The sequence below is a fragment of the Mirounga leonina genome, unplaced genomic scaffold, assembly GCF_011800145.1.
Source record: "Mirounga leonina isolate KUSES-001 unplaced genomic scaffold, KU_Mleo_1.0 Mir_94, whole genome shotgun sequence".
Classification (NCBI taxonomy): domain Eukaryota; kingdom Metazoa; phylum Chordata; class Mammalia; order Carnivora; family Phocidae; genus Mirounga; species Mirounga leonina.
This window is the reverse complement of record NW_023270855.1, coordinates 13,467,608-13,489,267: the sequence shown is the minus strand read 5'-3', so window position 1 is coordinate 13,489,267 and position 21,660 is coordinate 13,467,608. Positions and strand designations below refer to the sequence as shown.

Here is a 21,660-nt window from a genome sequence, read left to right as displayed (position 1 = left end):
CTCTACATGTAATATACAGTGAGAAGAAGCAGTAACTCCTACCTCACAGGATTGTTGTAAAGATTAAACAAAACCTACAAGAAAGTCTTTGTCTAGCATCTGGCATAGGGTATTTGCTCACCAAATATTATGATTCCCCATACCCCATCACATTGCCTTGCAACTAGTAAATCCTCAGTATATACTCAATTGTTGAATGAAAAATAAAATCAAGAATTTTAATGGAAAATTTTAAAGAGACGTTAGTTAACCTGATAGTAGTCCCAGGTTAACAATGGGACAAACCATTACCAGGGACATAAGTTCATACTTATAAATAATCCATGGGGCGCCTGTGTGGCTTAGTCAGTTAAGCATCTGCCTTCAGCTCAGGTCATGATTTCAGGGTCCTGGGATGAAGCCCGGCATCTGAGTCCCTGCTCAGCGGGAAGCCTGCTTCTCCCTCTCCCTCTGCTCTTCCCCCTGCTCGTTCTCTCTCTCTCTCCTTCTCTCTCTCTTTCAAGTAAATAAATAAATTTTAAAAAATAATCCAGACATTTTCTTTCTTTCCCTCTTCTTCCTCTAAATCAATCTCTCTTGATAAAGATATATATATATATATATATAACCTTATCTCCTGCATCTCTCCCATTCTCATTTACTCTAAAGTGCCTTCCTTTCTCACATAACTTTAAACTTTATTTCATAATGCAAAATAAATAATTTATGCTGTACTTTGCTCCAGAAAAGGTTTGTGGTGAATAATAGATAACTTGGTTTCATATTTAGTGAATAAGCATTTTATATTTCTCCAAAGGAAGAAAATGAAGTAGGTTTTTAACCACCTCTTTCATTGATCGCACGCTCCTGTTTGATTGGCTCTTGGCAGAAAATGCGTTCTTTATATTGACCTTTGGGGAAAGACAAAACTAAGTTTCCAAATACAGAGTTGAAAACCAAATTACCATGAATTCCAGACACTTTCCAAAATGGGAAGCAAGAAATGACCTTGTCTTTTAAGGTTGACGTCAATCTCTTATCTCTACACCTACCTCACCCCAATCCTAATATGGTGTTTCTTTAAATATAAGGCAGCTTTCAATAATTAACTATGTTCAAGGATCTGCCATAGCTTCATTTGCTTACTAAAAAATAAAACCAAAAAATTGAAACAACTTAATTAGTTGTAAAAACCAACATAGAATATGATTTACTCCAGATGATTTGAAATAAAATTCCAGTTGTTCAAATGTAAATTTAATCATCTAAAATAAATTTTCCCAAGATACTCTTAACTATAGGAAACAAACTGAGGGTTGCTGGAGGGAAGGTGGGTGGGGGGATGGAGTAACTGGGTGATGGTCATTAAGGACGGCACTCGATGTAATGAGCACCTGGTGTTATAGGCAACTGATGAATCACTAAACTCTACCTCTGAAACTAATAATATACTATATGTTATTTTAATTTAAATCTTAAAATTAATTAACTAATTAATTAAATTCCCCCCTACTTAGATATTATTAATTAGTATGGAATTTTTTAATGGAGAAAAAAATTAAAGTATTGAAGTAATATCTCTAAGATGACTATTTGCCCTAAAATATACAAATTCTGTCTGTGATCATTTCTGGTTTAAAAATACACATAGGCTGGGCACCTGGGTGGCTCAGTCATTAAGCTTCTGCCTTCAGCTCAGGTCATGATCCCAGGGTTCTGGGATCGAGTTCCGCATCAGGCTCCCCGCTCAGTGGGGAGTCTGCTTCTCTCTCTGCCTCTGACTGCCGCTCTGCCTACTTGTGCTCTATCTCTCTGTCAAATAAATAAAATCTTTAAAAAAAATGCATACACATAGGCTGAAACAAATAGCACATCCACAAGGCATTGGTTAAATGCAAGGCACTCTGTTTAGTGGAAGATCTACTTTGATGTTGGTCTATATAGTTCCCTTGTCCAAGAACATGTGGATATGACAATGTGTGACAAAAAGGGGTTTCCTCCAAGAAGTGGAAATAAGGTGGATGAGTCAGAAATTAAAGTTCCAACTAACCTGCAGGCATCCATATTTGAGATAATATAATGTATTTGGCTCACCTCCTGGTCTGTTACCAAAGGACACTGTCAAACACAATGATTCTTTTTTCCCACCAGCTGTCACCACCACGTTGGCTATACTTTGTGTTTTCCCTTTGTGTTTGAAAGTCAGACCTACAGCAGATGGCTGGACTCAGTGCCAGAGCAAAAGTAAAATTGGTTGTCTCACCTCAAGAGATGCTGCCAGACTTCATTAAGACAAAAGTCCCAGCAACAAATACCTACAAAATCTAGGGTCTGGAAAGCACAAAGTGAACTTCACCAAGTATAAACAGCAACAACAAAAAACCCACTTTGGGGGAAAATTGTAATTAATTTGCTAAAAAGCGAGGAGAAAACTCACATATTTCATCTTCAGTGAGATGTGGTTCCTGTGTCATCAACCCTATAATTTCCCAGTTCTGTAAAAAAGCAAATGATATTCAACATTCTAAGCTGAGCTCACAGATAAATTCTAGAACATGAAATATAATCTTCCAGAGCTGAAACTTTACTAAAGCAAATAGATGTGAAACTATTTGACTAAAAAAACACTGCAAATTAAAATTATAAGGGAATTAAATGGAAGGTGAGACCATCCAACGGAGGGTATTAAAGCTAGAATCAGGATTAAAGAGGGGAATTCAGAACTGCAAGAAATGGCCATTCATTAACCACAGTGTAATTACTGAGAGTGGAAGAGTTAGGATTAGAATAACATTGAAAAAAACCCTCTTACTATCGCTAAGAAAGTTTGATTTCCCATAAAAATAATCTTCTAGCCTTCCATTCTGAAGTTGAACGGTTCTGGAGTTCAAAGAGCCACCTATTTTGCCTCTCCTGAGTGGCACAGGAATAGAGCAATTTGTTGCTTCCATTAACTTATTAAAAATGTCTACTGCCCATTTCTTGATTGGATCATTTGTTCTTTGGGTGTTGAGTTTGATAAGTTCTTCGTAGATTTTGGATACTAGCCCTTTATCTGATATGCCATTTGCAAATATCTTCTCCCATTCTGTCCGCTGTCTTTTGGTTTTGTTGACTGTTTTGTTTTTTTTTTTAAAGATTTTATTTATTTATTTTTTAGAGAGCGAGCAAGAGAGAAACAGCATGAGAGGGGAGAGGGTCAGAGGGAGAAGCAGGCTCCCCGCCGAGCCAGGAGCCCGACATGGGACTCGATCTCAGGACCCCGGGATCATGACCCGAGCCGAAGGCAGATGCTCAACCATCTGAGCCACCCAGGCGCCCTTGTTGACTGTTTCTTTTGCTGTGCAAAAGCTTTTTATCTTGATGAAGTCCCAATAGTTCATTTTTGCCCTTGCTTCCCTTGCCTTTGGCGATGTTTCTAGGAAGAAGTTGCTGCAGCTGAGGTCTAAGAGGTTGCTGTGACCCAGCAATTGCACTACTGGGTATTTACCCCAAAGATACAAATGCAGGGATACAAAGGGGTACGTTTACCCTGATGTTTATAGCAGCAATGTCCACAATAGCCAAACTATGGAAAGAGCCAAGATGTCCATCGACAGATGAATGGATAAAGAAGATGTGGTATATATATATACAGTGGAATATTATGCAGCCATCAAAAGGAATGAAATCTTGCCATTTGCAATGACAAGGATGGAACTGGAGGGTTTTATGCTGAGCGAAATAAGTCAATCAGAGAAAGACATGTATCATATGATCTCACTGATATGAGGAATTCTTAATCTTAGGAAACAAACTGAGGGTTGCTGGAGTGGTGGGGGTGGGAGGGATGGGGTGGCTGGGTGATAGACATTGGGGAGGGTATGTGCTATGGTGAGCACTGTGAATTGTGAAAGACTTGAATCACAGATCTGTACCTCTGAAACAAATAATACATTATATGTTTAAAAAAAGAAGAAGAAGATAGTAGGACGGGAAAAATGAAGGGGGGGAAATCGGAGGGGGAGACAAACCATGAGAGACTGTGGACTCTGAGAAACAAACTGAGGGTTCTAGAGGGGAGGGGGGTGGGAGGATGGGTTAGCCGGGTGATGGGTATTAAAGAGGGCACGTACTGCATGGAGCACTGGATGTTATGCACAAACAATGAATCATGGAACACTACATCAAAAACTAATGATGTAATTTTATGGTGATTAACATAACATAATGAAATTTTTTTTTAAATGTCTAAAAGATAAGAAAGTAGAACTAGAAATCACTTCTACAGCCATTCATAAGTTGGTGATGTTCTCTGCATTTTTATTACTACCGAGAGAGACGAAATCATATATGCAATAGATTTCTATTAATCAGCCCCCTCTCTCAGGCAACTCAAGGCTAGTAAATTTTCAGTAATAACAGTTGACGGTCACAAGGCCTCACTGGTAGAATAGACTATTCTCAGTAGTCAGGCTCCAGGACTAGGATACCCAGCAGTAAGATCAAGATTTCTTTTGAGGCAGACTAATTAATTTGATTGTTTTATCAAAGCCCAAGAGCAACAGCTCTTAAAATAAAACTTTTTTCAGCCTTTAAAAAAAGAATCTCTCAAGTTACATAGTGCCCTTCACTAGAGAAATTACTATACAATAGACCCTTGAACAATATAGGGGTTAGGGGCAGTGACCCCTCACACAACTGAAAATCCACACGTAACTTTGGACACCCCCAGAACTTAACTACTGTTGACTGGAAGCCTTACTGAGAACATAAACATTCGATTAACACATATTTTATATGTTATATGTATTTTATCCTGTATTCTTACAATAAGCTGGAGAAAAGAAAACGTTATTAAGAAAATGTTAAGGAAGAGAAAATACATTTACAGTATTATACTTTAAAATATCCATGTATAAGCCGACCCTTGCAGTTCAGACCCATGTTGTACAAGGGTCAACTTTACTTTCAAATAAGATGAAATAATTGTATATATTTTTTAATTTCATGATCCTTTATTTCCTCCACAGCAGCTGGAAGAAAGGCAGTCTCTGAAGATGGCAGCTAAGACTTGGCAACACAAAGAGTGAGAAACTTTATTTTCAGAGAGGCAGTTTCAGACCTGGGCCCAAATCCCACTCTACCACTCATACATGTAGGATACACAAAAAAAATTACTTCATTTATCTGAACTTCAGTTCCCAGATTTTGTCCAAGAGAGCAAATATTGCCTATTTCATGGAGTTGTTGTGAAGATTAAATAAGAAATGTATAATGTTTAGCACAGTGTCTAGAAATGTGATGTCCAATACAGTAGCCATTAACTATATGTGGCTATTTAAATCAATTTAAATTAAAATTAAATTTAAAATTCAGTTCTTCAGTCACACAAGCCATATTCCAAGTAATCAGTAGTCACATGTGGCTGGCATCTACTGTACTGAATAGCATAGATACAGAACATGTTCATCATCATAGAAATTTTTGGACATTGCTAGAGAATGTAGTAAGCGCTCAATAAATGTCCATTTAATATGTCTGGCATTTTATCCTTCTCCTCACCAATTCCTCCAAGTTCTCAGGATGCCCAAGATATCTCCATATCAGGAAGGAAATATATATGTGTTTATCACTTTTTTCACTCTCAGGAATAGTGGAGTTCTAAAAGAGAACCACAGGGAGAAGGCAGTGCTTACCACAGATGAGAGTTCTCATGACTGGGATTTCAGGCCTCGCAATCAGACACTGGGGAAGGTCGTTTTGGAGAAAAAGAGTATCCACAATACTCCTCAATTCATAACTAAGAATCCACCTACTCACAGCAATGACATTGATTTTAATGCATTAACATTTACTGAGATAATGAAAAAGAAAATAGCCTTTTCCACTGTAGAATTCATTTCACAATTTTTTCCTAGTTGGAATATCTAAAAATAAGTATAAATTATCAACATTTTTCCAAAGATACTTTAATCAAGTTAGTTTGGGCATTTGAGTAGAATTCTTTGCATTAGTCTTTTTGTTTCTTTGGTTTCATTTCCCTTCTCTTTCCAAGTAGCCAGAATTGGAGCTGGGAAGCTACCAGAGCAAAAATGCTGCAAAGGTCTAGAAAGTTGCAGGAATGTAGAATTATAAGAAGCTGAAATTTAATACAATTCCTAAGAAAAATCCTGGCGTCAGATGATACTTGAGGGTATCTGGTGGAAATTATCTTGTAGACTCTTGCAGATGTGGGCTTAAATTTCTAGGTAGATTTCTCTGCAACAAGACATTCATGGCACTAAACTTCAAAGGATACACATCTTTGCTTTCAAAACTACGACCCCAGGACCCTGGGATTATGACCTGAGCAGAAGGCAGGCAGTTAACGACCGAGCCACCCAGGTGCCCCGATCTAGTACTTTTTAAAAATCATGATGTTTTGCTTATGTGTGCATCCTTCTAAGTAACAAGTAAAGTTAACCTTCCCAAGTCAAAATGAAAATGTGTGAACCTAACTCCTTGAAAGGCTGTTGCAAACAAGTTGCAAACACAGCAAGTCTGTTCTCATAGACTTGGTAATAGTATTTGAACACACCTGGTAATAAATTTGATCACATGTCTTTGACAAGTGACATTAATTCCCTGCTGGCAACTTTCAGGTTAAATAGATACATAATTCTCTTCTTTCACCTCTTTATCTATTATCAAACAATCCCCATCTCACTGCATACCATTATGAGTTATTATTCTATAATCATCAATCCTGGATATTTACAACTAAAGCACTTAGATGAACAATATTCTGATTATAATTATATCTTGATGCTTTTTGTTGTCATGTCAATGAGGTAAATTATGGATTTCATTAAACTGCAATGCAATGATAAAAATATAGAACATGATGCAAGTTTTTTATTCTGCTAAACTATATATTTACTAGCAGTCTAAACATAAAAACATAAGCTACTATCTTTTAAAAAGCACAAATAACACAGGACCATAATTTTGTAAACTACCACTCTCAAGTTATTTTAATCAATAGCCATATTTTTTTCTTGCTGCAGAATGATCCACATGCCATCCATTTTGACATACAATTTCAACTACTAAAAAGACGCATTTTCTGAACAATTTCCTTTCTCTTCTACTATCTTTTTACAATATTGGGCATATATTATGTACACTATAACTCATTATTATCCCTTCTACCAGATATAAATTTTATGGTTTTTTACTATTTTTTGATGTAAATTTCTATTCATATTATCTTGGGGAGGCATTCTTTAGTGTAAAACACATCAGAAAAGCAAAGTGTTAAAAATAAAAAACATAACTTACCAACTTATAAAATAAACAAAAATTCATAACTATCAACTAACTGCTTACAGAGTAGTTGATTACCAGCCCATAGTAATAATACCATCATTTTCACTGGTCTAAATTCTTTGACTACAGTAACAGACACCACACAGACTTAACCTAAACCTAAAGGAAGAACTTGTTATAGGAATACAAATATGTTGTGTGAATTAACAAGGAATCAGAACCAGAAACGGCCAGATGCCAGGAACTAAGAAGTCCTCTCTCCTCACTTGCCTGCTTTGTTTTCCTCTTGGAAGACTGAATTTACTCTGCCTCTCCATCAATATACTGAATAAAACTACCTCTTGCTCCCAAATTATATATATAGTTTTAGCTGGGTTTTGGTCTCAACTACTCATAAAGAGAATCTTAGTGGCCTAGCTTGAATCAAATATGCATCAGGAAGTCAAAAGCATGAGTCAAGGCTTAGGGGTTGTGTAATATAAACATGATTATCAGCAAGCCCACCCCATGGGATGGACTGCGAGGCGGGGGGGGGGTTGGCAAGGGAAAGAGTCAATGTATTGGGCAGAAACCCCCAGAAGTATCAACTGCTATGCTTTGTTCTCTTCAAAATGATTTCATTTACACAATCTTATTTGATATGAGATCCAGGTGCTACTTAATATCTAGTAGTGATAGTTATAACTGGTGTTAAGATTACCAAACTATTCTATTCATGCTGTCATTAACACCAACAAATACATAACTTCTGCTTACTTTAGGCCTTTCATCACTGGCTATAAAGTATACCCCAGATTAAGCTCAGATAACGCTAGTAAGACTGATGAAAGAATGGCTTCTCAATACAAAATCATGCAGAACTTCAAGCACTGGCAAAAAAAAAAAAAAATGACAAAACCATCTCAATTACAGTCCATTTGTGTTTAAAAATGGGAAGGCCATATAGTCATACCCCATAATTTAGCCAAAGATAAATTAACCCACATAATAGTAGAGTTTTACTATATTGCATTATTTTTTATTACTGATCAGATTCATTTTTCTTCTGCCAATGAAAAAGACACAAGAAATTTGAATAAGCAATGTGATATTCAGGTCCAAATCTTATTTATAGCAGTCAGTGTGTGGGCAACTCATTAATGTCCAGGAATACTTTTTTTTTTTTTTTTTCCACCATCTAGCTAAAAAAGTTTTCAGGACAAATTTTGAAGATCCAGGTTTCTAGTAGTGAAGAGCAAGTGTCTAGAGAAAATAAGATAAGTTTTTAGACCTGGAAAAGATGAAAGGCTGACTGCTTGGCACTATGAAGATTGGATATATCAGCCTGCAAACATCCTCTCATTATTTTAATCTCACGCTACATAAAATACTTTTGGATCCTTTGCTAGCAGGATAAAAACAAATTAAACTGAAGGGCTGACATGAACTAAATATCTTATTCAGGAAGCACCTTCACGGGGCGCCTGGGTGGCTCAGTTGGTTAAGCGACTGCCTTCGGCTCAGGTCATGATCCTGGAGTCCCGGGATCGAGTCCCGCATCGGGCTCCCTGCTTGGCAGGGAGTCTGCTTCTCCCTCTGACCCTCCCCCCTCTCATGTGCTCTCTCTCTCTCATTCTCTCTCTCAAATAAATAAATAAAATCTTTAAAAAAAAAAAAGGAAGCACCTTCACTGACAACTTCAGGAAAAAAATAAAATGGATCCTTCAAAATATCATTCCAAAGGGCAGACAATACTACCAAGAAAGAGTAAAAAAATAGTAATAATAAAAACAGCATGATCATCTCAAATACAGAAGAGTTTTCCCATTGACCTATAGTTATTTATTCATAATACTCATAGTTTTTATTAATTTCTGGGTGTATGTAATTATTTGTTTGCTGGAATGGAACTCTCCCGGGGCATCATGTCTTCTTCGTGGGTACATTCCCCAAATCGGTAAACATAGCACTGTGCATATAAACACAGGATTTTAAACAATGTAACAATGGGATGTGCAACCTCCAAGACTACAGAAGCAATGTAAAGGTGATTTGGGAGAATGTTAGACTTGAAAAAAATAACTTCAAGAATCCAAGGAAGAAACCAGAGCCTGAGACTAAGGAAAAAGAAATGAAAATGCGAAACATTACAAAGGTAGAATCAACAAGATTTGGCCAGGAAGCTCGTAGCTATGGAGGTCTAAGGTGAGGAAGAAATATAGGGAAACGCTTTGGTGTGTTGCTTTAATAACTCGGCGATCGTGGACAAGTTATTTGCCCAGTTTATTTTAAAGGCGAAAAGGAAGGATCGGTCCACTCAGGTCATTGCGAGTTCTTGGTGTCTGTAAGACAGAAAGCAGAGATGTCCAGTCATCAGTTGGCCCTCCACGACCGGAGCTAGGCGGTTATCCGTACCATCTGAGCTGGAAACAGAAGACCTAATACTTTTTAACAGTATCTGAAGCCACGTCGCGAGATGCTATTACTGACAAGGCGAGAAAAGGGCCTGGGGCAGAACCCCGAGCGACGCCCACCGACATTTCAGTCAGGAGGGAGAAGGACCGTCTGCCAGAAGGCAGCGCATCCAGGACCGGTGCCGCAGAAGCTGCAAGGACACAGGGTTTCAAGCAGATGTGGCAGGACAATCGGGCAGAGAGCTTTGGAAATATTCCAGGGGATCCAGCAATTTCCAGGTTATCAGAACCCTCTGTCGGGGCCGGGTGTTTTCTTTCTAGGAAAGGGGAAGCTGATAGGCAACAGATTAACTCAATCCAGGACTGGGCGTCCCCACACAGGCCTTCGGGCGCCCTATACCGCCGTTCCGCCGACGGAGAACAAACCCTATCACACGCCACCCAACTGCTACGCGAGTTCCAGAACTTCAGAAACCGTGGTGGGCATTTCCCCCCTCAACGTAGAGCGCGCCCTTGCCCTCACCCCTGCAATCTTCCGGGCCCTCAGAACCCTGGACAAACGACCTCACCTCGCAAACCCTTCGTGAGGCTCACGGGAAAAATTAAAGCACTTCACTTTGTATTTCCAAAACTATGTCCGTACCTTCCAAAGCTGTGTATTATTTGTTGTGCATCTGGCTTAAAAGAGAGCGAGCCAATCCAAAAAGTCAAGGAAAGCTGAGGGTCGAGGGAGGAGACGCCCTCACAGGCCACTTGTGAAAGGAGAGAGAAAAACTACGGCTCCCAGGAGGCGGCGGGGCCGCGCGTCCCACGATTCCCAGCTTCCTCTGCGAGGCTCGAAAGCGTCTAGGCGCCCTGCGCGTCGAGATGGCGCGAAACGTCCGCGAAAGCTGTGGAGAGGTGGCCGTGCGGCATGGCAGGGCCTGAGGAGGGGCCCAAGGCCCTTACTGAGCAGCTGGATGTCGCGCGCGGCTTGGAGAACGTGCCCGTGAGCGCGTGGCCCCCGGGGGCGGAGCCAGAGCCCTTCCAGGTAGGGGGCGGAGCTGGGCCGCCGAGAGCGCGGCGGGGGGCCCGGCACGCGCACTGCGCGCGCGCAGCCACGGGGGTGGAGCTGGCGCCCGGCCAGGCAGGGGAGATGGAAGGAGGCGAGGACCCAGGGGGCCGTTCCCCGACCTGGCGGTGAATCTGTGGATGACTCTCCTATCCCAAGTTGTCTCCGTATTCTCGACTTTTTTCTTACCCTGTCGCAGAGCTGTTTCGCGCAGGGATCGCTCTTTAAATGCACAGGTTTGGGTCTTGTTCTATTAACCCTCCGTAATGACCTTAGCAATAGCGGGAGTATCTTTTCTCTCCACAGACCGGCAGTTCCCTGAAGGACAGACCAGGTGTTTCGTGAGGTCCCTTGGAAAGAGCCCTGAGAACCGGTCTTTCTTTTCCTGGCTCTCTCCCCAGTACTCACTGAGGGATTGGGGGCAAGTCATTTACCTCTCTGGTCGCAGGTGCCTCCTCTGTGAGATAAGGCATGGGCCCTATCGGTGGATCTCAGCCTAGTGTTAGGGTTAAAAACTCAGTCCCTGCAATGAGACTTTCCTGAGTCTCCCTCATGCTATGAGGGCTTGGGCAAATATAAACTAGCCTCAGGTAAGCCTTAGAATCAATCCTCCCGTCTACGATTAAAATAATAGTGCCTCTCTCCCGGATTGCTTTGGGAATTACAAGTAAAACACACTTCCTGGTTGGCTGAAAGAACCCCATAAATGTTCCACTGCTCTTACCACATCAAAACCCCTTACGCTCTACATTCCCCACCCCTCTGACCTTGGCCTGCTCTTTGTCTATGGAATAGGACCAAAAAAACAATGATGTTGGAGTGGAAGGTGCACTTGGACTTGGAGGTAGGAGAGTGAGGTTCAGGGCTGAGCCATCTTGGCTGTTTCTTGGAGTCTGAGCTTCTTCATCTGCAAAATGAAAATAATAAATTTATAACCTTGGTCACATACACCATCAATACTAAGCCCTGTGTGTCTCTCCTTCTTAGGATTGTTGTGAAGATCAAATAAAACAGTAAATTCACTAGCGGTTTTCAAAGAGTAAAGCAGGATATTAATGTCAGGAAAGGTTCTTTTTCCTCAAACTACCTGAGGGCAGTTTTATGGTTTAGTGGTTTTTGTTTGTTTGTTTTAGATTTTATTCATTTATTTGACAGAGAGAGGGAACACAAGCAGGGGGAGTGGGAGAGGGAGAAGCAGGCTTCCCACTGAGCAGGGGGCCCTATGTGCCCCAGTTTTATGGTTAATAATACAGTTGACTAGGGGTGCCTGGGTGACTCAGTCGGTTAAGTGTCTGCCTTCAGCTCAAGTCATGATCCCATGGCTCCCTGCTCAGCAGGGATCTGCTTCTCCCTCTACCTCTGCCCCTTACCCCCTGCTCGTGCTCTGTCTCTCGTTCTGCTCTCTCTCTCAAATAAATAAAATCTAAATAATAATACAGTTGGCTCGCACCATATTAAACACTAATCCCTAAAAGCTTATTCAAGACCAATCATTGCTAAATGGTCAAAAACACTGAAAAATGTTTTCTTTATTCAGCAAGTAATTGAGTGTGTATAATCTGCTAGGCATTAATTAAGCTAGACAAAGAAGATAAAATGGTGACAACCTTGCCTTTGAGCTTACAAGATCATATAGAAAGCACTTAGTTGCTATGGGGGGGCTGGAGAGGGGAGAGAGGAAGCCTTATGATTGATCCTTATATCTACAATTGATAGGCATAAATGAAAATCTCGAGACTAAGACTCAGTCCCTCAGTATTCTAGCTGCCTGGCTATATGCGTAGCTCTGGGTGGAGTTAGAGTTACAGAAAGAAGATAAGCTCCTTCGTCAAGGAACTTATAGTCTTACCAAGAAGATAAAACATGCTTGAAGCATATTTATGACAAGCCTAAAAGTGTCTTTAACTAGTTTGCTTTCCTATATTCATGGAGCACAAAACCTGTCTTATGAAAGATCAAAACAGCTTGCTTACCCCAAGCCCTGCCTTCACAGGCATGTACACACATAAGAATTAAGGCATAAGAAACTCAAGGTAAAAATAACTGTGTCTAGTTTGCTTTTGAGTACTGTGTGAAAAGGCAAAAAGAACATTCACATGTTCACACTGAAAACAAAACCTATCATAATGCCATCTGTGTTGAAAGCCAAGTAGAAAATAAACTAATTGATTTTCTTGAATGGAGAGTCGAATCTAGGCTTTTTTCAGGTTTCTGAAACCAGCCTTAAACATATTTTTTAAGATTTCAACTTGGCCTTGACAAGAATTATCTGGCTCACAGGCTCTTAATAGCTTGGAGCAAAAACAAACTCATGGGGTAGAGGCCAAGTACAAAGATTCATGTAGCTGGTGTTTCAAAACAACCAAAAAAGGAATGAAGATTTTCACAGCACTTCCTTTAAATTCAGAATCAAGGCCTAGGTTTTAAGCCCAAAATATTATGCGGTGTCATACTTAAGTTTCTGGGGCTTTGATACAGAATGTGACTTAAAAAAGTCAGACTTTCGGTAAGAAGTTATCAAGAGCTACAATCAAGCAGTCAAAAAATATTCCCTAAGCCTGCAGCTTTGTGCCCAGTACTATGAAAAGTAACTCAACTCCCATTACCATGTCATATCCCAAACCACATGACCATTTCCTTGAGACATGTATTTGTTAGAAAGACAAGACTTACACATGTAGTACAACCAGAGAGCCCTATAGCCTATGCCATTTAGATCCCAAAGTTTATGCTATTAATAAGTGCAGGTCTAGTTCAAAAAGAGAGAAATTGTGTATGAGAATAGCCAAGGAGGTATATTTGCTTTTCAACATGCTGTCTCCTGGTTTCCATTTTGGCTTCTTGAGTGACCATGGTTTATAAAAAAAAAAATGTTTTAAGTTTTCTGTCAAGAAACTTGAAATCTCCGCCCAGTTCTTCAAGGATCTGGTTTCTGTTACATCGTTTTACACTGGTCATTTTGCATTTATTCCCAACTCTTGCATGATCAGTGTTTGCATTTTGATACATACCAGGAAAAAGTAGTTTATGTTATTATGATACAAAGAAATGATAAAAATCCCATTCTCCGTGTCTTCTCTGTATTCTTCTGACTGGTTCTTTCTAAATCCCAGCACATGCATCTAACAAGCAGTAAGGCAGTATATGTAGATGAATGAAAGAAGTCTGTGCTGGATCAATTCTTAGTTTCCCCCCCCAAGACGGATAAGTAATAGAAAATAGAAATATAATGACATCGTCTCCTAGACAAAATTTTGGTTTAACTGTGTTTGAGCCTAGAAAGTTTAACTTCAGAATCTGCTGTTTTCACCACCCTCCCAGGTAGCCTACATAATTAATATTGAACACCTATGTGCCAGCCACTAGAGTAAACTTTTTACATGGATTCTCTTTTTTTTTTTTTTCCTTCACAGCCACTGTGAGACAGATAGAAAGGAAATATTTAGAGAGATTAAGTGATGTGCCAGAAATATATGATGTTTTAAATATAAAATATAGAAATAATATTTAGAAGCCTTTAAGGAAGCTACTATTTTAAAAATATAAAGTGCCTGGCACAGAGTACAGTGTAATTTAAGTTTAATAATAACTGGGGCTGGGGCGCCTGGGTGGCTCAGATGGTTAAGCATCTGTCTTTGGCTCAGGTCATGATCCCAGAGTCCTGGGATCGAGCCCCGCATCGGGCCCCTTGCTCTGCGGGAAGCCTGCTTCTCCCTCCTTCTACTGCTCCCCCTGCTTGTGCTCTCTCGCTCTCTCTGTCAAATAAATAAATAAAATCTTTAAATAATAATAATAGTAATAATAATAATACCTGGGGCTGGGGGGCAGATACAGGTATTATTCCTGTTTTATAGGTGCAAACCCAAAACTTAGAAGGTAACTTGCCCTAAGTCACAATGCTAATAAGAGCCTAGTTCTGTGTGTGTCTCCTTTAGGACATTCCATGTTCTACATTAAGAAGTTCTCCATAGGGGCACCTTGGTGGCTCAGTCGGTTAAGCGTCTGCCTTCAGCTCAGGTCATGATCCCGCGGTCCCAGAATCGAGCCCCGCATCGGGCTCCTTGCTCAGCGGGAAGCCTGCCTCTCCCTCTGCCTGCCGTTCCCCCTGCTTGTGCTCTCACTATCTCTCTCTGTCAAATAAATAAATAAAATCTTTTTAAGAATAAAATAAAGAAATTAAAGAAGAAGAAGAAGAAGTTGTCTATTGGTTGTCCAGTGTTCAGGCTTGTCGCAGGCCTATCTGGCCTCCTGCACACTTTATCTTAGCCTGATCTCCCAGTTGGAGACCTGAATTCTCATTAGCCATTTATATCTTTGACTCAATTTTCCAGCCATTTCCTGGAACCATTGTCAGCCTTCCACTGTGGGCATATCAATCAAGAGTCATTTGTTTGCAAGAAATAGAAATACAATACAAACTAACTCAAGCCAAAAAGGGAAGGAATTGCCTCATAACAGCAAAGTCCAAGAGTGGTAACTATAGGTATGTCTGGATCCAAGAACTCTAATGGTGTCATCAAATATTTCTTTCTACCACCTCCACCATTCGCACCCCTGCTCCCCTTTCATCTGGTTGGCTACACCCTCAGTAGGTCTTATGTGTGCAGTAGAACTGGAGAATGCCAGGTAAACAGGTAGAGTGAGATTGTTTCTTCCTGATCATTTCAGCAGAAGTCTTAGAATTCTTTTTCATTGATCTGGCTTAAGTACTGTGCCGATCCATGAACCAAACACGGTTGAAAGGAGCAGTTGATGACCTGATTAGCTGGGTCCAGGTCCCCGCCCAACCTGGATCCCCATCCAAACCAATGAGACTGGACTGGGAAGGGTTCCTCCAGGAGGAGTCAGGGTACTTTTATCAGAAGAAAAGGAACAGATGCTGGATGGGTAAAAATATGTCCTCTCTGGTCTCATTCCCCAAGCTTTGATCTCTCCTGGGTTTAGAGTAAGCACAAAACCCTCAGGGTAACACCCTTTGGATCAGTTTGGCACTGGGCTTTGTTCCAGGAAGTAGAGGACAAACTTTGGAAAGAGTTACAAATTGGGAGCATTTAAGCTCAAGTCAGTTGACTCCCAATTTGTAACGTACTTAACATTAGCTTTCAGATTCTCAAAAGTTAACAATTTGCATGGCATATAAATATTTGAATAGAATATCAGGTCAGTGACATCAGATTATTTCTGAAAATAATTTTCCAATATGTAGTTAGATACCTAAAAAGATGAATAATTACATAATCATATGTTAATTTAGACCACAGTTTTCAAAAGATAATTCTCTAGTATAGCCATTTTTCTAAATCAGGTGAAATATCTTTCTGGAGTGGTATTTTACTGACTGTTTATGGAGGAGAAAATGGAAAATATGGAGATAAAATGATTTGTGATAAGTATCGGTATCAGGGTTAAGGATTACATCCATCAAGAGAAAACAAATATTCTCTTTAAACAGAAAGTTTATACAGAGGTCTCTGTTATCCTTTGGAAGGTGTCTGCAGCTCATTTGGAATTAGATGCCCTTTATAATCTATGTCTCTAAAAGATCTTAGATTGTGCATCAAGTTTAAATTCCAGAATTTTTAAAAACGGTATCACTAGATTTTCCAGTGTCTTTTTTTAAATGTATAAATAAAAATAAGCAAATAACAGTATTTTTCCAAACCTATCCATATCCAAATAAGTTCAACAAAGAATAATATGCTCTTCTGGTTAGAAGACTACAGTAAGCCAGACTTGATTTCAAAAGGAGTTATCTGTGTCAAAAAAAAAAAAAATCACTTTATAGTTTAGTGATTTATATAGTACATCAAAAATATGTGCGCTTTTAAGAAGAAATAAATTTAAAAGAATTCTTCGTGAAAAGTTTAACAAAAAGATAGTAAAATTTTCATTTTACAAGTACTTTTAAAATGTCTCAGTAACCATTTACATTTCAATCTTGACTCTTAAAAGCTGGAAGTAGATTCTGTCTCAGACCGCAGTCATTGAATTTGACTGATAGGGCATCTTTTTCTAAGCCATTCTTTATCCCTTTAGGACATCTCCACTAAGCTAAAGCTCATTTTGAAAGAAACGACACAAACGCGAAGCTATTTCCGCTCTCCACCCCCAAATCACTTCTTAAGCAGAGTGTTGGCCTTCCCCCGCAGGTACTCCCACTCATCATCCTCCTCATCTTTCACAAGAGGATGTCAATCCTTTCCCCAGCTTAACGTTTTTTTAAAATATAGGATTTTGAGCCTAACTGCATAGCTCCACTGAGGCCTCCACAGGGAATGTAAACTACACGTTGTTTAATACGTTCCCCAAAACTTGGCCCAGAGACGCAGTATTAATGGATGATTGAGTGAAAAATAACGTAGTTCAGACATTCCTCTAGATACTCTAAAATCTATCCCTGAATTAAAGCCTGTGTACCTGGTCCCTTGCAGTACGGCTCTTACTGACTGCTGTGGCCCATGCATGCCAATAGCCTTTATTGAGAGTCAGAATGAAAAACAGCCCATGAAACTGCTTTCTGGAGAAGAATGGTTTAGACAGACACATTGGTGAAATTTCTCTCCAGTCTCCATAGTGGAAAAAGTCAATGCTCGTTCTCAATGGTGAGATTATTCCTTATGGATAGTGCAAGCCCTGCATCTGATCGTATTTCCCTCTTGGAAGTGGCTATGCTCAGGCAGAACCAAAAGTCCAGTTTACTTCTGCTACACACTGTGTGTGTCTAAGCTCGCTCAACTAGCTCTTATTTTTCCCTTCGCTGTACATTTCTTATGTATTGTTCATTTATCTGAACTCTTTGTATGTCTCATTAAATCCTTTTTGGAACAAAGCAGGTTATGTTGTGATCTATAAAAAGAAATCTGTATCTGGTCTTTGTCCCAATTTCTGGCACAGAGCTCCTAAAACCCTTGTTAGTTACTAAATGATAAGAGCAGCAAAAAGGTATCTTTTGTTATGTTAATGAGGCGAGTTTTGGAAACACCAAAAGCTGAGCGCTGGTTGCCAGCCGAGCCAACCATCTGATTAGTGTTGGAACTTTCGGTACCCTCATCCCCGACCTCCAATCAGGAGAGGGGCCTAGAGGTTGAAACATTTGCAAATAATAGCCAGTGATTTAATCAATCCTGGCTAAGTGATGAAGCCTCCATAAAAACCCAAGAAAACAGTTCAAAGAGCTTCTGGGTTGGTGAACGTGGAGCTGCTGGGAGTGTGACATGCCCAGAGAGGGCATGGAAGCTCTTCTCTCTTTCCCCATACTTTGCTCTATGCCTCTCTTCCATCTGGCTGTTTCTCAGTTGTATCCTTTTCTAGTATGTAAAATTTTTCTCTGAGTTCCCTGAGCAATTCTCCCAAGTTAATTGAACCCAAGGAGGGGATTTTGAGAACCTCTGACTTACAGCCTGTCGGCCACAAGTTCAGGTAACAACCTGGACTTGTGACCGGTGTCTAAAGTCCAAGGAGGAGGTCATGGGAACCTCCCGATATGTAGCCCATCAGTCAGTAGTACAGATGACAACCTGAGCTTGTGCCTGGTGTCGGAGGGGGGGGGGGGGAGCAGTCTTAGGACTGACCCATTAAACTGTGGGGTGTGATGCTATTGGATAGCATCAGAACTGAGCTGAGTTGTAGGATACCCACCTGGTGCTCGAAGCATTGCTTGTTAGAGGTGTGGGGAAACTCCACACCACGACGACCACTGCGTTGAAACTGGGTCCAAGAACACTAACAGCAGGTATAAATAAATGAGTTAGGTTCCATGTAAGCAAGAATTATTCTATACATAAAGAAATATGCTGGGCTCAAGAGAGATGCTTTAATCTTCAAGGTTTGGAAAATATGCTTAATTATGCTAGTGAGGAAACAACCAGAGGTCAGGTTTCGCATAGAGATTTTAGACTTGGGACTTTATTCTTTTTCTGTAACGTGAGAAACTTTTCGGTATTATCTCTTTATCATTTAATAAAAACAGGATTTCTTTACATATATATTACATCTACATTTATTAATATCTATATAACAAATATGATTTTTGGAATTCTGTCTGCAGTTTCTTGGCAAATGCCTATTTTTAACATTATGAAGACTCGGGGCACCTGGGTGGCTCAGTTGGTTGGGCGACTGCCTTCGGCTCGGGTCATGATCCTGGAGTCCCTGGATCGAGTCCCGCATCGGGCTCCCTGCTCAGCGGGAAGTCTGCTTCTCCCTCTGACCCTCCCCCCTCTCATGTACTCTCTCTCTCTCACTCTCTCAAATAAATGAATAAATAAAATCTTTAAAAAAAAAAAAACATTATGAAGACTCAAATAAAACTCTGAAGCAGTAGTGTCTTTTTTAAACATCAAAGAATATTTAGGAATTTAGGTAATCTTCAAATTAAGAATTCCTTAAAAATCAGTGGAAGACTCTCTCCCAAAGGCCATTTTTTATTAATTTATTTATCATTTATGACTTTCTTCTCCCCAAAAAGCATCTGCAGTGACACACAATAAAATACATGCATTTATATTGTCAGATAAATGTGAAAAGATCAAGAGCCAAAGATAAAATACTTAAATGCATTCAAAAACTAAATTCAGCACTGATTTTTCTGATAACCATAGCTAAGAGGAAAACAAAATTAGTTACAAATCTTTCAATTTCTGATAAGGGAAAAACATTTTTTTGTCCTTTTGTTACCGCATACCTAGAATAAAACCACAGAATTTTAATCCAAAAATTAATCTTATTTTTTAAATTGAAGAGGTATGTTTCCAAACGATATTTTAGTATATTGTGTTTTGTCAATTTTGTTTTAGTCTATTTTTATATATGTTGGAATTAAGAAGCGTCTCATCCAAAAGCTGCTTGAAATATATATGAAATACATAACATACCATGCTGACTGAGAGCATTTCTATTTTTTGCAGTATACTCCTGACCATGTAGCTGGACCTGGAACAGACATTGATCCCACACAAATAACCTTTCCTGGATGCATTTGCCTCAAAACCCCCTGCCTCCCTGGTACTTGCTCTTGTCTCCGTCATGGGGAGAACTATGATGATAATTCACGCCTTAGAGATATAGGATCGGAAGGAAAGTGTGCCAAGCCAGTATTTGAATGTAACGTCCTATGTCAGTGCAGTGACCACTGCAGGAACAGGGTGGTCCAGCAGGGTCTGCAGTTCCAACTCCAGGTGTTCAAGACGGACAAAAAAGGCTGGGGACTTCGTACCTTGGAATTGATACCAAAAGGACGGTTTGTCTGTGAATATGCTGGTGAAGTTTTGGGATATTCTGAAGTACAGAGAAGAATTCAGTTACAAACAATACACGATCCAAATTACATTATAGCCGTCAGAGAACATGTTTACAACGGGCAGGTCATAGAAACATTTGTTGATCCCGCCTATATAGGAAGTATTGGAAGATTTCTCAACCATTCTTGTGAGCCAAACCTGTTGATGATTCCTGTCCGAATTGACTCAATGGTACCAAAGTTGGCACTTTTTGCAGCCAAAGACATTTTGCCCGAAGAAGAACTGTCTTATGACTATTCAGGAAGATTTCTTAATCTAATGGACAGTGAAGACAAAGAAAGGCTAGATCCCAGGAAAATAAGAAAACCTTGTTATTGTGGTGCCAAATCATGTGCTGCTTTCCTGCCTTATGACAGTTCACTGTTCTGCCCCTTAGAAAAGCCAAACATGAGTTAGGAGCAAAAAGCATGGGAGGAACACATTAGGCCTCTCTCAGTGGGTGAGAGTGAGAAGGAACTGAATGTGTTTGGCTCAGCCCCTTCCCAGATCCTCTCTTTCAAGCACTTTAGCCTCCAGGTAAGTCTCTGCTCTGTGCTAAGCACTTGCATTTCACTATAGGGGAGGCTGGTGGTTGTCTGACTCTGCCTCTGTCTGGCTGCAGAAGTTTAACTCAGGAATACGGCAGAGACTATAAATTGTCTAGCAATACCCCTTCTCCCCTTCTATAGTAGAATTCTCATTTTTTAGCTGAGTACTTTTCCTAGTTAGATGTGGCTAAGTGACTGTGTTCTAGCTAATGAGACAGAAGCAAAAAATGGTGTGTCTTTAAATGGAGACATTTTTCCTTATCCCACTCTTTCTTCCTGTTGGCTAGAGTGTATGCATATAGCTGGAGCTGGGGCATCCATCCCAGACCCCAAAATGACCCTAGAAAAGGAGGCCATACATAGCTAATGAACAAACTTGACAGGAGTCTGGGTGCCAGATACTCTGGAACTCTATCAGTCCTGATCTAATACCTCTGGACTTTTAGGTGAGAGTCTCTCCCTCATTTATGCCACTGTTATTTTCAGTTTTCTAGCACTAGCACCAAACCTCATCATAATGATCCAAGGAAACCCTTGTGGCTACATACCTAAGCCTTGCTTTCCAATCAATTTTATCAGTAGTGAAGCTGATATTTTCATTTCTGTCTGACTCGTGCATCTAATTTCTCATTTGCGTAGAAACACAAATCAAGGAAAAGGGCCTGATTGATTATCACCTGCTAAAACTCTAGTATTTACCACCAATAATGAAAAATAGAACTATGACACTGACTTCCATGTAAAAGTCATAAGAGGAAACAAATTATAAAATTTTCACTATAGGGGCGCCTGGGTGGCTCAGTCGTTAAGCGTCTGCCTTTGGCTCAAGTCATGGTCCCAGGGTCCTGGGATCGAGTCCCGCATTGGGCTCCCTGCTCTGCGGGGAGCCTGCTTCTCCCTCTCCCACTCCCCCTGCTTGTGTTCCCTCTCTCGCTGTCTCTCTGTCAGATAAATAAATAAAATCTTTAAAAAAAAAAATTTTTTTTCACTCTATGCTGGCTATATTCCAAATCTTGGGAAGTTGTGCTTCAAAACTTTTAACAGTTTTCTTCATGTATTAATAATATGAAAATAACCCTATCGACAGCACAAGAGGGGATGGGAGTTTTATAGCTCCATTT

At 40.1% G+C, this 21,660-nt stretch overlaps 1 protein-coding gene and 1 long non-coding RNA gene across 2 annotated transcripts; one reads left to right on the top strand and one right to left on the bottom strand.

Annotated features, from left to right (window-relative positions):
* Positions 1-7,005: 7,005 nt before the first annotated feature.
* On the bottom strand, positions 7,006-10,711 carry LOC118005140. The gene is made up of 2 exons (XR_004677773.1): positions 10,306-10,711; positions 7,006-9,590 (listed from the first exon to the last, which is right to left on the bottom strand). It is a non-coding gene; the product is annotated as an uncharacterized LOC118005140 (long non-coding RNA).
* On the top strand, positions 10,530-21,278 carry LOC118005138 (histone-lysine N-methyltransferase SETMAR). The gene is given in 3 exon segments (XM_034996900.1): positions 10,530-10,564; positions 10,566-10,692; positions 19,620-21,278. Coding segments are annotated over 3 exon segments (951 nt in total). The 3' UTR covers positions 20,409-21,278.
* The last annotated feature ends 382 nt before the right edge of the window (positions 21,279-21,660 follow it).